At 44.4% G+C, this 12282-nt stretch overlaps 1 protein-coding gene across 6 annotated transcripts in view; it reads left to right on the forward strand.

Moving 5' to 3' along the window:
- The window catches only part of LOC123838755 (nuclear body protein SP140), a 63103-nt gene that overhangs the window by 15646 nt on the left and 35175 nt on the right, over positions 1–12282 (forward strand). For all 6 annotated transcript variants that reach the window (XR_010410335.1, XM_045867771.3, XM_064587219.1 and 3 more), the window contains 5 exons: positions 1779–1859; positions 3542–3625; positions 7239–7322; positions 8078–8161; positions 11703–11786. Coding sequence is in view for 5 of the 6 variants with exons in the window: in XM_045867771.3 (XP_045723727.1) it covers positions 1779–1859; positions 3542–3625; positions 7239–7322; positions 8078–8161; positions 11703–11786 (417 nt within the window). In the remaining variant the exon portion in view is untranslated. The remainder of the gene's footprint in view (positions 1–1778; positions 1860–3541; positions 3626–7238; positions 7323–8077; positions 8162–11702; positions 11787–12282) is intronic.

The raw sequence follows: 12282 nt of genomic DNA on the forward strand, positions 1-12282 counted from the left end.
GAGAGGACTGGGGGAGTGGCAGCTGGGAAAGGACCAGTGGGCTGGCAGAAACATGTGGCTGAAAATACAGACTGGGAGGCAGTGTTTGGAAGCTAATTCTGGGAAGGGAAGTTCATGGGGAGTTTTGAGGGTCTGACACCCAGTGCCAAGAAATTTGAAGTTTACTATTTGGGAAATAAGAAGGTAATGAAGGATTTTTAAGCAGAGTAAAAGTGAAAGAAGTCAATGTAAAGAATGGGATGTGCTGATTTGTGAAAAACATACCTTGATTAAAAGAAAAGCTATAATATTTCCACGCTATGATATATCCAAGTCAGAAAAAGGAATAAAGGAAATCAAATACCAATCATAAATTTTAAGTCAGTATTATATGTGGAACCAGGATGGCCCAAGGTCATGGGTATGAAGAAATGGAAGTTATCATTACTGCCCACATCTCAGAGGCTCTAATGCTCTCCATGGACTGTGGGGATCCCCTTCCTTGGACCCCAGCACCCACACCACATGTGTTAGTTTCTGGGGCTCCCCATGCTGAGGCTCACCGCACCCCCCAACACCAGCTGGGAGGTTGTTGCTGGTGCTTCCTAGACCCTGCTGTCCAAGGGAGCCAGGGGTCAGTGATCCAAAGCCAAGAAGCTGGTAGGAGGGTTGTGCAGCCTGCTGAGAGACACATGCACTTGGGCCACCCCCTGTGTTCTCAAGACCTCTGACTCACACAGCATTTATCCCCATGTCCTCCTCCAGAGTTTGCCTGGACAAGAAGTCAGTGTGTCCTGGGGATGGCAGAAGCATCTCTTGTGCCAAAAGAGCCTTTCTACCTTCACACCTCCCCTACTGCCCTCACCCTTCAGTAGGTGCTGCCTCTGGGAGGTGTGATCCCGTCATCTGTCTTTCTTGGCCAGCATCTTTCTCTATTTCTTGGATTTTTTTTCCCTCAAGTTTTGTGAGTCTTGCCTTTCCATCTATCTTCAGTTGCATTTCCTTACAACACAGCTGCGAAGAGGGGTGCCCTGGGCTGCTTTCCTGCGCTTCTTGTTACCACTTCCTGGGTCCCTGGTACAGCTATGATATTCACTTTTGGTTGGGTCTTTCAAACAATTTTCACTTCCTGTTTGTGCCTTACAGAGTGTCTTTTTGTTGTTGTTCCCTGTATCTCTCCCCACCCATCCTACCCCAGGGAAATGCTAGTTCCTCTTCACTGTTAGGTTTTTTGTAACCAGATCATCTTCCTTCCCTGATCTAAGGTCCCCTTCCTCCCTCCCTCCTTCCTTCTCTCTTTCCTCTTTTTCTCTCTCTCTCTCTCTTTCTTTTTCTCTTTCTTCTCTCTCTCTTGATTCTTTGCTTCTCTGTTTATTTCCTTTAAAACCTCCATCCTTAAAAGATGGTGGAGCTCTCTTTTTTTTTATATAGGTCTATTTCTCTATAAACTTACTTTTCTCCTGATGAAATCCCTCTGCTTCTTCTCTATTCCTAGTTGCATGTAGAATTTACAAAATACATTCCATATATATTACTTATTTTAAATTAGCTTTCATTGTTCTAAAGAGTTCATTGAACTATTTACAACTTTTCTACCATCCATCCTTTCTTAAACCTTGTGAGAGGTATGGCAGCATCAGTCTCTGGTCCCATGAGACCCACTGAAGCCCAGGGTTCCCTGAGGGCTGGAAGGCTCCCGCTCAGCTGCCGGAGTCAGGGGTGAGCCAGGTATATAGTTGTGAGAACAAGCTCCTGGTCACCGCCAGCGGTCTCTAACTGCCTTTCCTTCCTCTTCCCAGTGATTTATGACAACTTCCATCATGAAGCCATTGATGAAGAGACAAAGGAGATGCTCCACCCACAAATACCCCATGAGCTAGGTACTTGTGACTCCACAGAGACTCGTTCTCTCATCTGCTGAGAGGAAAGGGGAGGAGAGATCAGGGGGGCCGAGCTCCTGGGTGGAGAGTGCCCCATGGGGAGGGGTGCAGAAGGAGACAGTGGAGATGCAGGGGGTAGCCAGGCCGGTGGTGGGTTGTATGGGATCCTAACTAACCAACCAGTTGTGGAATCCAAAAATGCTGTTGGGCAGATAGGACCACTCAGAAGATAGAACAGGAACCCACAAGAGCAGGTATTACTGTGACCATGAGGCACAATTAAGGGGAAGAGCTGACAGTAGTAATTGTGAGTTAGGAATTCAGTGGATCTGGGAAGGGATGAGGTTTGGCACCAGGTGGCAGACCCAAAGAGAAAGCCAAGAAGGAACTGCTGTAAATGCTTCCCATAATAAGAGAAAAGAGAGGGAGATAGAGTAGTAATTGTGTGCAGAAGAGAACATGGAAGGAGTGGCGCTGGCATGGAAGGAAAGAGAGGGGTGCCAAGGTGGCTCAGTCGGTTAAGCATCTGACTCTTGATCTCAGCTCAGGTCTTGATCTCAGGGTCGTGAGTTCAAGCCCCGCATTGGGCTCCATGCTAGGCATGGAGCCTACTTAAAAAAAAGAGAGAGAGAGAGGAAAACAGAAAAGAGTGTAAGGGGGAGAAGAGAATAAAGGGCAGTAATCACTTAACAGTGACAACAGTAGCAACACCAACCTTTCTCAGACCGCTGGGTGTAAGGTCAGCCCTTCCCGTGAAGCAACTTTTCTATTGCTCACAAATGAACTATGTACCCTCGTTACAAATAGCCACTGTTTCCAGCTTTTCAATCATCCTTTTGCTCATATTATTACTAATAACTGATCATTGAATTATAATGCCTACAGCATTAATACCGAAAATTATGATTTCTTGCTAAGTTATTCTAACCCAGATATCCTTTTACAAGTACTCCTCATTATAACCCTATTATAAGGGTTTGTTATTCCCACTTTCCAAGGGAAGAAATGGAGGCATAAGGATAGTTAGTGATTTGTGCAAGGTCACATGACTGGTCTAGGACTCGAACCTTCTCCCACACACAAGTTAAGGGCAAACATGCTGAGACCTCACTGCCGGGCTTCACATCTGGCTCTACCTCTTGCTTACTTGGGCAACTTACTTACTTTCTGTGTTCCAGTGTATAAACTGAAACTGTCGATCTCTATGTCTATAAATCTATATATCTAAAATAAGGTTGTTGTGAGTGTTGTTCAAGAGTCCGATGTACACTGAGCAAAAGAAGCCAATCACAAGAGTACATGCTGTGTGACCCTATTTATGTGAGCGTCAGGACAGATGAGTACAGTTCCAGAAAGGAAGGGCTTAATTAATGGTGATAAACATCAGAAGAGTGGTCACTTACAGTGGGCAGAAACAGACTTGAAATCAGCACATGAGAACTCTCTGGCGTGGTGGAAATGTTCCAAGTGTTGAAAATGTCTAGTAAGCACCACTGCTTCGTTGGGAACACAGCTGTTTTCCATTTCAGTTAGGTGCATCAGAATGAGAAAGAGGTGGGCAAGGCTTTGGTGAGCCCCAGGTGGGGTCCTTGGAGCTTGAACAGCAAAGTTCAGATTCAGCACACAGAGGTCTCTTCTCTGGTCACTGTCTGAGTCCTGCTATTTTCTTGTCCCCTTTTCAGAGTCCTGTGAACCCTCACCTCTCCGAATAAATAATGTCAGAAGCCTGGAAGAGACACCCAGCTTACTGCCTAATGAGGGACCAGGTAACTATCATTCAACTTACAATTCTGTATCAAATCTTTGTTTTCTTGTCTTTGCGGGAGTAAAGCCTGCATTTTGTCTCTGATCCCAGGCCTCTGCTAGTCCTTCCTTCTATCTGCCCTTACCTGCCCACAGATGTGACAGAGACTATGAGAAAAAGAGTCCGAGCTCCTCAGTAGAGAGGGTACTCATTGATGGAGAATATAGAAAGAGAAAGAGGAAAAGATAGCTAGGGGTAATATAGGACAAATCACACAAATGGATCCAGTTTTCCAAAAGGAACATAAACTCCTACCCTCAAGGGTGGGGAAGGGGAACAATTTTCAGTTAACTTCAGAGACCAATTGAAAGGAATTTGGAGGTAGCATGCCATGTGTGTCCATGTGGGAGACTGTCCCCCCGTAGCTGACCAGTGGGAGGTCCCTGGTACTGTAGACAAAGCCCCGAGTGCTGGAGACAGTGAGAGAGGGGAATCAGGAGGACACCAGAGCTCAGAGAGACAGAAGATCAAGGTAAAGTGGGAGAAACAGTGATGGACAGGGAAGAAGTGGGACATGTAGCAGAGAGGAGATAAACTGAAAAATGGCTCAAGGATCAGAGGTAAAAATTGAGAGAAAAATATACAGAAAAAGCAATATGGAGTGGAAAATAAATACTAGGATGTGGGGAAAGCCAGGGAGGTGCAAAGGCAAACTACGGAGAGAAGCAGAATAGATGGAAACTAGGGGAAGGGCAAGTGGGGGACAAGGGGGAGAGGAACAGGTTGGGACACTGTAGGTTCGGGGCCAGAGCACTGGATAGAAGCACCTTTGGGCACAAAGGCTGACAACATTAGGTGTGAGTTTCCATATGAAACTGTCCCTCGTTATCAAAGTGGCACTTACAAAATGTCAGATTGCAATAGGTCTCTCCCCGAGTATTCCAGTGATTCCCAAGACCAAATCTCCACCCCAGATCATCTTCAGAGCTCATTTATCCATGGACCTGAAGGCAGGGGTTGGATAGGAAACTACACTGGCGTTCTTTCAAGAGCCTTAACCTTGGCACACCCTGAACTGAGAGCATTGTTCATTCTTCATTGTTCAAGCTAGATCTAACCCCTCAGTGTTCTTTCCCTCAATGATAGATCACTGTTCATCCGTGTTTTTTTCAAGCTGGAAACGTAGAAGTTGCCCATGATTCCTCTGGCCTTCAATTACATGCCTGTCACTCCTCCAACATGGTCATTTCTCCTTCAGAATATCTCCCACCTGTCCATCTGTCCTGTCCCCAGAGCCGAGTCTCTAATCCATGTCTCTGTCACTATCATGGTTCTCAGAGGACGCCTTCTGCCTCCCTCCTCCCTCTAAACTTACTCCCATTAAGTGCATTATTTGCACTTCAATTAAAGGGGACATTTGAAAATAAAAATTAGATTGTATTATTTTCCTACTTAGGAACAATAAGAAGTATTTCCTACTTCTTAATACACCAAGGATTACATTAAAGTTTCTTTCAGTGGGGCCCAGGGTGGTCCCCACAATGGGCCACCTGCCTACTTCCTCAGCCTCATCACCTGCCTGCTACACCATTACTTCAAGATAGAAGAGACTCTCTTCCCCAATGATTTTAATTGTTAAATATCTCCTTCACATCATGTGCCTTATTTAGTACTGTCTTTCTGTTCCACTGCTCTCTGCTTTCCTTCCTCCATTCTGGTTAAATCTTATTTAACACAAACCACCTCGGGGAGGCCTTTCTTTAGAGAAAGCTAGACAGGAATAACTGAGAGACAAAGGATAGGAGAGAAAGAGCAGTATCAGGGAAAACAAGGAGGAAAGTCACAGGAACTGGAGAACAAGAAAGAAACACACCAAGAGAAAGAGAAGCTCCAAGAGACAACAGCAGAAACTGAGGCAGGGAGAAATTAGATTTACAGAATCAAATAGAAAAGGGAAGAATAGAAAAAGGATGTGTAAGTAAGAAGAGGAAGATTTTCTCATGATGGGTGAATTATTCTTAGCCTCTAGCGAAAGCTACTGAAGTGAATATAACCTCAGGTCAGGTTGTCTTGGGGAATGGGGCATTGTAGTTTCTCAGGCTTTCTTGGTTTTTCTCATTTTCTTGCTATGCTATTTCCTTGGTCATAAATTGAGATGTCTGCGAGATTTCATTCCTTTCTGTGGAGGATAGCAAGGCCTGTTGGGAGACCAGTGATGATGAAGAGCCTCAGGAAGCCTGTGCTCCCCACCAAGATGTGGGCCCAGCAAAGAAGGGGGGAGGCTGCCAGTGTTGAGTTGCAGGATATCAGGCAGCTGAATTTCAAGCTGGCGTTTCCTGATGCATTTTACTCTGAGCACACACCACAGTGAAAAGATTCAGTGTGTTCTGGAATCCCATGAATCACATAAATGTTTCCAAGTGTACATTTGGGGAGAGATATGCTGAAGAAGGGGGATGTCTTTCATACCTATTCATAGTAAAGACTTGGATTTATCCCCACTGACCCTTTAGCTTCTCCAGAGAATAAAAACTAAGCATTATCCTAATTATTGATAATGTTATTATTTTGTGTCTAATTTTGGAAAAAGCCCAAGAGAAACATGGTCGCCCTTCAGATCAACTGCTCTCCACTCTAAATTATAATTTTTGTCAAATGGTTTTTATTATGTTACTGTGATTTGTCAAAAATTTTGGCAAAGATGTCATTTCATCTCCACAAACTTATGCATTTAGAGAGACAAACTGTTGCTTCTTCCTATTTTATAGATAAAGAAATAGAAGCACTTTTACTAGGTCAAAGTAGTTACATAAGGGGAGGGACTGTGGTGATGGTCATGTGGGGCTGGCAGAGGGTCACGGTGGCCAGGATCACAGAGGCAGAGTTCACACCAGGGAACCCAAGAGGTGTTCAAGTACCCAGGCCAGTAGATCAGGGCCCAGTGCAAGAAGGCCCTCATCCAACAAATATATTTCAGTAGTGAGAACAGGGAAAGGCAGAAAGAGCTGGTAGGATTGGGACTTACCATGTGGAATGCAAGAGATCTGAGGCAGGAAGTAGGAAAACTGACAGAGAGCGAGGAAGAGCCATGAAGAAGAAAAAGCCCAAGAGGGAAGCCCAGGGATTCATGGAGATGTCCAGTCCTTCCTGGTATAGAAGCAAAAGTGTGTGGTGACAGAACAATGAGATGGAGAAAGAAGGTGTGTGGAGGATAACAGAAGAAGAAGAGACAGAGGGAGGCTCTGGTAGGTCTTAGGTGAGGTCCTTTTTCTTTTTTTTTAAAGATTTTATTCATTTATTTATTTATTTATTTATTTATTTATTTATTTATTTATTTATTTATTTATTTATTTATTTAAGAGAGAGAATGAGAGAGAGAGAGCATGAGAGGGAGGAGGGTCAGAGGGAGAAGCAGACTCCCTGCCAAGCAGGGAGCCCGATGCGGGACTCGATCCCGGGACTCCAGGATCATGACCTGAGCCGAAGGCAGTCGCTTAACCAACTGAGCCACCCAGGCGCCCTGTGGTCCTTTTTCCCAAGGAGAAGCTCACCTGAGCACTGAATTCAGCATGAGGTTCCTGAGGTCTATTCCCTTATTGCTATGTCTGGTTGGTCATTTCTGCATTTCCCTTCAGTTTCCTGTGAGCACAAAGCTCTCCAAAGGACAAATGGAGGCGATTTTGAAGAGATACCTGAGCTGCTACCAGGCGATGGGGGAGGTAATTATGATTTAAATGACCAATTACTTCATTAAATTTGTTTGTCTGACTGTATGCAAAGGACATTTTCTTCCCATCCCCCAAACACAAATACACACTTTGTCTCAGCCTCTGGTTGCTTCCCTCAGGTGTGTGGGAGGCAGGGGGGAAGGGAGGCTAAGCACCTTAATGGAAGGGCTCTAGGGTGAAGAACTGAAGGGCACAGAATAATAAGAATGTAGACTGGGGGCACCAATGGAGTTGGCTAAGTAGGCCCAATTTTATCTAAATGTATATGGACTATAACACTACCAGGTTGGGGTTTGGGAGGGGAGAGATAATCTTAAACTTACTTCCCACGGATTGCATAGGATTAATGAAATACTAAGTATAGCAGAGAGAAAGTGAGGTAAGGGAATAAATAGGGAGATAATGGAGCAAAGAGATGAAGAACTTCCTGGAGGAGCAAAAAGAGCAAAATGCAAACAAATGGCAGAAGTCAGGGAGAGCAAGTCATGGTCAAAGAGACCCACAGCTTCATGGTGCAGGTGCAGCAATGTGTGGAGACAGGGTTCGAGGGAGAAGAAGGAAGGAGAGAGAAGGAAACAAGGTGCTAAAAAAAAGCGGAGCGAGTTCGGTGGGTATAAACATACTTTTCTTCCTGAGGAGCAGTTCTCCTGTACTCTGAACATCAAGCTCCAATGCTCTCTGAGCGTTGGCCACATCCAGGCAGAGTCCAGGCCAACTGTCTATCATGTTCCTGTTTCTCTCCTCAGTGTCCTGTGAACAGGTAGTTCTACAAAGGGACGACGGAGAAGAATCAGAAGAAATGCCGAGATTACTACCTTATGATAGAGAAGGTAATTAGGATTTAAATGACCTGTTATCTAACTAAAACTTTATTTTCCTATGAATATAGAGGGACACCTTCTTCCATCTCTTCCCTATTCCCCTTCCATCCATCCATCCATCCATCCATCCATCCATCCATCCGTCCTTCCTTCCTTCCATCCATCCATCCATCCATCCTCACATATTCACATAGACAAACTATGCCCAGCTTCTGATTGCTTCCCTTGAGAGACACAAGCAGTGAAGGATGATCTCAGACTGGTTGAGTTTTCCCTGGGTATAGAACACAGACAAAGAGAAGAATGAAAAATATAGATGCAGTCATGAAATGAAGAAACACCAAGGTGATTGACAATTCTACTTAAATAGACATGGAGTCTAAATACAGCCACGTTATCAGGGAGGGGAGATAATTTCCAACCTATTTTCCCTGAGGTTGTGCCAGGAACATGGGCATAATGGGTATAATTGCAACACAGAGAACTCACGTGAAAGAATTTTGAAATGGACCTGGCAAAGGGAAGGATCCTTGCTCATTTGCCAATGGCCACAGTCCAGAACATTGATGATATGGGGAAGGAATATGGATGTGGATGAAATACACAGAAAGTCTGAAATTTAAATTTTCAGTTTTAATTCTTAGGTTGAAAAATTAGAAACAGAAAGTTAAGAACCAGAGAGAACAGATAGAAGCAGGGAAATGAGCACCATGGAAGAAAGGAGATAAGCTCCATCATCTTAGACAGGTAGAGAACATGATGTTAAGAGAGAAATGCAGGGTGGAGTGGGGCGGGGGGGGACACTAAGAAAAAAAAGGTGGGGGAGGGGCACAAAAGTTATACGTCGAGAAAAAAAAGATGAGTGAAAATTCAGCAGAGATGAACACTGTACAAAGGATAGAGAAGACAGTTTGGGGCATTGTAGGAATTGAGAGAAGAGTTGTTCGTCAGAAACAAGTCTGCCACTAGGAGCGGAACATGTTAGCCATGGGTTTTCAAGTTATGATGTCCCCAGTTATCAACATGGTACCTGTAATATTCTCAGAGACAGTGGGCCTCCCCACCAGGCATCCTTGTCTGCTCCCATCTATAACATATGACCCCCAAGCACCTGTCTGGCCCAGACTTGTCTTCTAACCTCATTCATCTGAGCACCCGAATACAGTTGTGCAGAGGGCCTAAAGGACAACTCCATTTGGATGTTTTTCAGGAACCTAAATATAAGATACCCACAATTGCACATACCATGTTTCTTGACACCAGATCTGCTCCTTTCCCCGTATTCCCTATCTCAGTACAGAACACCATTGTTCCATTCCTCAGGCAGAAATTTAGGGGTCATCATGACTCATCCCCCTCCCTCAACTCACATAGCCCATCAGTCATCCAGATTAGTCAGCTATATATCAAACTTATCTCTTGCCTGTCCATTCTTCTCCATACCCAACACAAACACTCTGGTCAGATGTCTCTTCTCTCTGGAACCAGAGCAACAGCCTCCAGTCTCATATCTTCCCCCCAGTCATGTTCCCATCACACCCAATCTCTCCAGGTCAACTAGAGGACTCTGAAAATGCAGGTTGGTTTATCCTACTTTCCTATATTAAGTTGATAACTTCTTGTTGTCAGAAGGATTAAATCCACTTTCCTCCCCATGGCTCCAGCCTCATGTCTGTCCTGCAATTACTTCAAAAATTTGTATAAAATTTGTTCAGTAATTTTAATTATCTGATTACTCTTTCTCACCTGAGCTTTGGCACTGTTTTCTTGCCCACTTGCTCACTAATCTGGTGAAATCATGTGGATATTAGATACCATCTCAGAGATGCCTTTTCTGACCCCTAGAAAACAAGATAAGAGTCGGGGAGAAGAAATAAAGCAGAGCAGCAGGGAAGCATGAGGGGAAAAAAAGGAGGCGGGAACAGACATGGGGAAACAAACAAAGACAACGAGGAGTGTCAAGAGATCCCAAGAGCGAGATACAAAGGTAGAAATGGAAGAGGCAGACACATTTGGGAAGGGTGAAAATGAGAAAGAGAACAAAGTGTGGGAGACAAGGTGTGCAAGGTTTCTGACAGTCCCCATCAGATTATTGGGTTGTGGGAGACTTCCTTCTATCTTCGAAAACCTTAAGATACAGGCATGCAAACTGTTGTAACCTCTCTTTTGTGGATGGGGAAACAAAGCACAGAAAGGCATGCAGGTTATTTTTGCAGGGGCAAAGCAGAAAAGGCAGAGTGGGCAGCAGTGGGTGTGTCACTGAGGGAATAGTTGTGTGAAGCCACCTGGCAGTCAGGGCAGGGTCCTGTGGTCAGACACAAAGAGGAAGCCCCAGGAGCCCACACGTTCCCAAAGAGGTGCACCTGGGTCCAACATAAGACCTTCATTAAAAGAAAAACTAAGTTGTTAATTTTAGCTATTCTGCCTGGTGTGGGGTGGTATCTCATTGTGGTTTTGATTTGTATTTCCCTGTTGCTGAGTGATGTTGAGCATTTGTTCATGAGTCATTGGCCATTTGTATGTCTTCTTTGGAGAAATGTCTAACTATGTGATGGGCATTAAGGAGGGCACTTGAAGTAATGAGCACTGGGTGTTGTATGCAACTGATGAATCACTAAATTCTACCTCTGAAACTAATAATATAGTATATGTTAATTAAATTGAATTTAAATAAAAATTTTTTAAGAAGAGAAAAAAGAAAAACTGGGCATGGGTTTCCAAATGTTTCAACTATTTGACAACATTCTCAAGGGCCTGTGAACAGAAGAGTACTTTTTTTTTTTTAAAGATTTTTTATTTATTTGACAGAGAGAGACACAGTGAGAGAAGGAACACAAGCAGAGGGAGTGGGTAAGGGAGAAGCAGGCTTCCCGCTGAGCAGGGAGCCCGATGCGGGGCTCGATCCCAGGACCCTGAGATCATGACCTGAGCCGAAGGCAGACGCTTAACGACTGAGCCACCCAGGTGCCCCCAGAAGAGTACTTTTAACAGCCCCTTCTGCTCTAATAGAATTTAATGATCAGTCTCCCACCTTAGTATAAGGGAATTGTTTCTAGTGTTTTTGCTGTTGGTCCTGTTTCACCTCAAAAAATAAAAATTTTCTTGAGTTTAAAAAAAATAAGGGAAAAACTGATGTTGGTGGGGAGAGAAAGGAAAATACTGACAGAGAGCATGGGAATGGACTCAACCACTTGGGCTTGAAGACATCTAGAGTAAGAAAGCTAGACAGGGTAACAGGAGAAAATAGATACATTATCACTGAAAAACAAAAACAAAACTAAGGCCTAAAAACAAGAGATGGGGTAGAAGCCCAGACAATGTAAGAGATACACAGCTAGGAAACAGAGATGTGTGGAGGCAGAAATGCAGGTGGGACGGTGAGAAGTGGACAGAGGAGGTGTAACAAGATGGCGGAAAGCAGAACAAGACAGTGTGGTTCCCAGGGGCAGCATGGACCAGGTGGCTTGCTTTCCCATCCTGGTGGGCATGGACATGCTGAGGTCTGCTCCCATCACCCTCCATGATCCATCATGTCCTTGTTTCTCTGCAGTGACCTGTGATCCCAGAGTTTCCCCAACGACTAATGAAGGAAAACTAGAGGAGTTGCCCAGCCTACCAGCAGAAGAGGGACAAGGTAATTCTGATTTAAATTCCCAACTCCCTCAATAAACCTTTGTTTTCTGATCAGCATGGAAAAAAATCTTGCCTTTCTCCCATCCTACCATTCTATTCTTCATATTCACATACATACAGGTGAGACTGTGTCCATTTTCTGTTTTGCTTTTTTTCAAAAACTGTAAGAGAGACTAAGAATAATGGTGAGCAGAGCTCCTGAGTGTAGAGGGTATCCATGCCTGGAGAACATAGGGAGACATATAGCAAAGGTAGGCTGGGGCACCAGAGCAGAAGGGCCTGGGTGATTTTATTAAATGCCAATAAAAACCCAAGTACCAACAGGTTATGGCAATTGAGGCCACAAGATCATTTTCAGCCTACTTCCGGAAGTACCAGCAATATGGGAATAAGTTTTGTGAATGATTGATAGGCTTGCACTTTAGAAGGTCCCTCGGGAGATTGTTAGCATACAGCTGATAAGGGAAGGCTGTCTGGTGCTGTGGTCCATGCAAAAA

Source organism: Mirounga angustirostris, unplaced genomic scaffold (assembly GCF_029215605.1).
Source record: "Mirounga angustirostris isolate CCGP_5_RB_7025 unplaced genomic scaffold, mMirAng1.0.hap1 SCAF_3, whole genome shotgun sequence".
NCBI lineage: Eukaryota > Metazoa > Chordata > Mammalia > Carnivora > Phocidae > Mirounga > Mirounga angustirostris.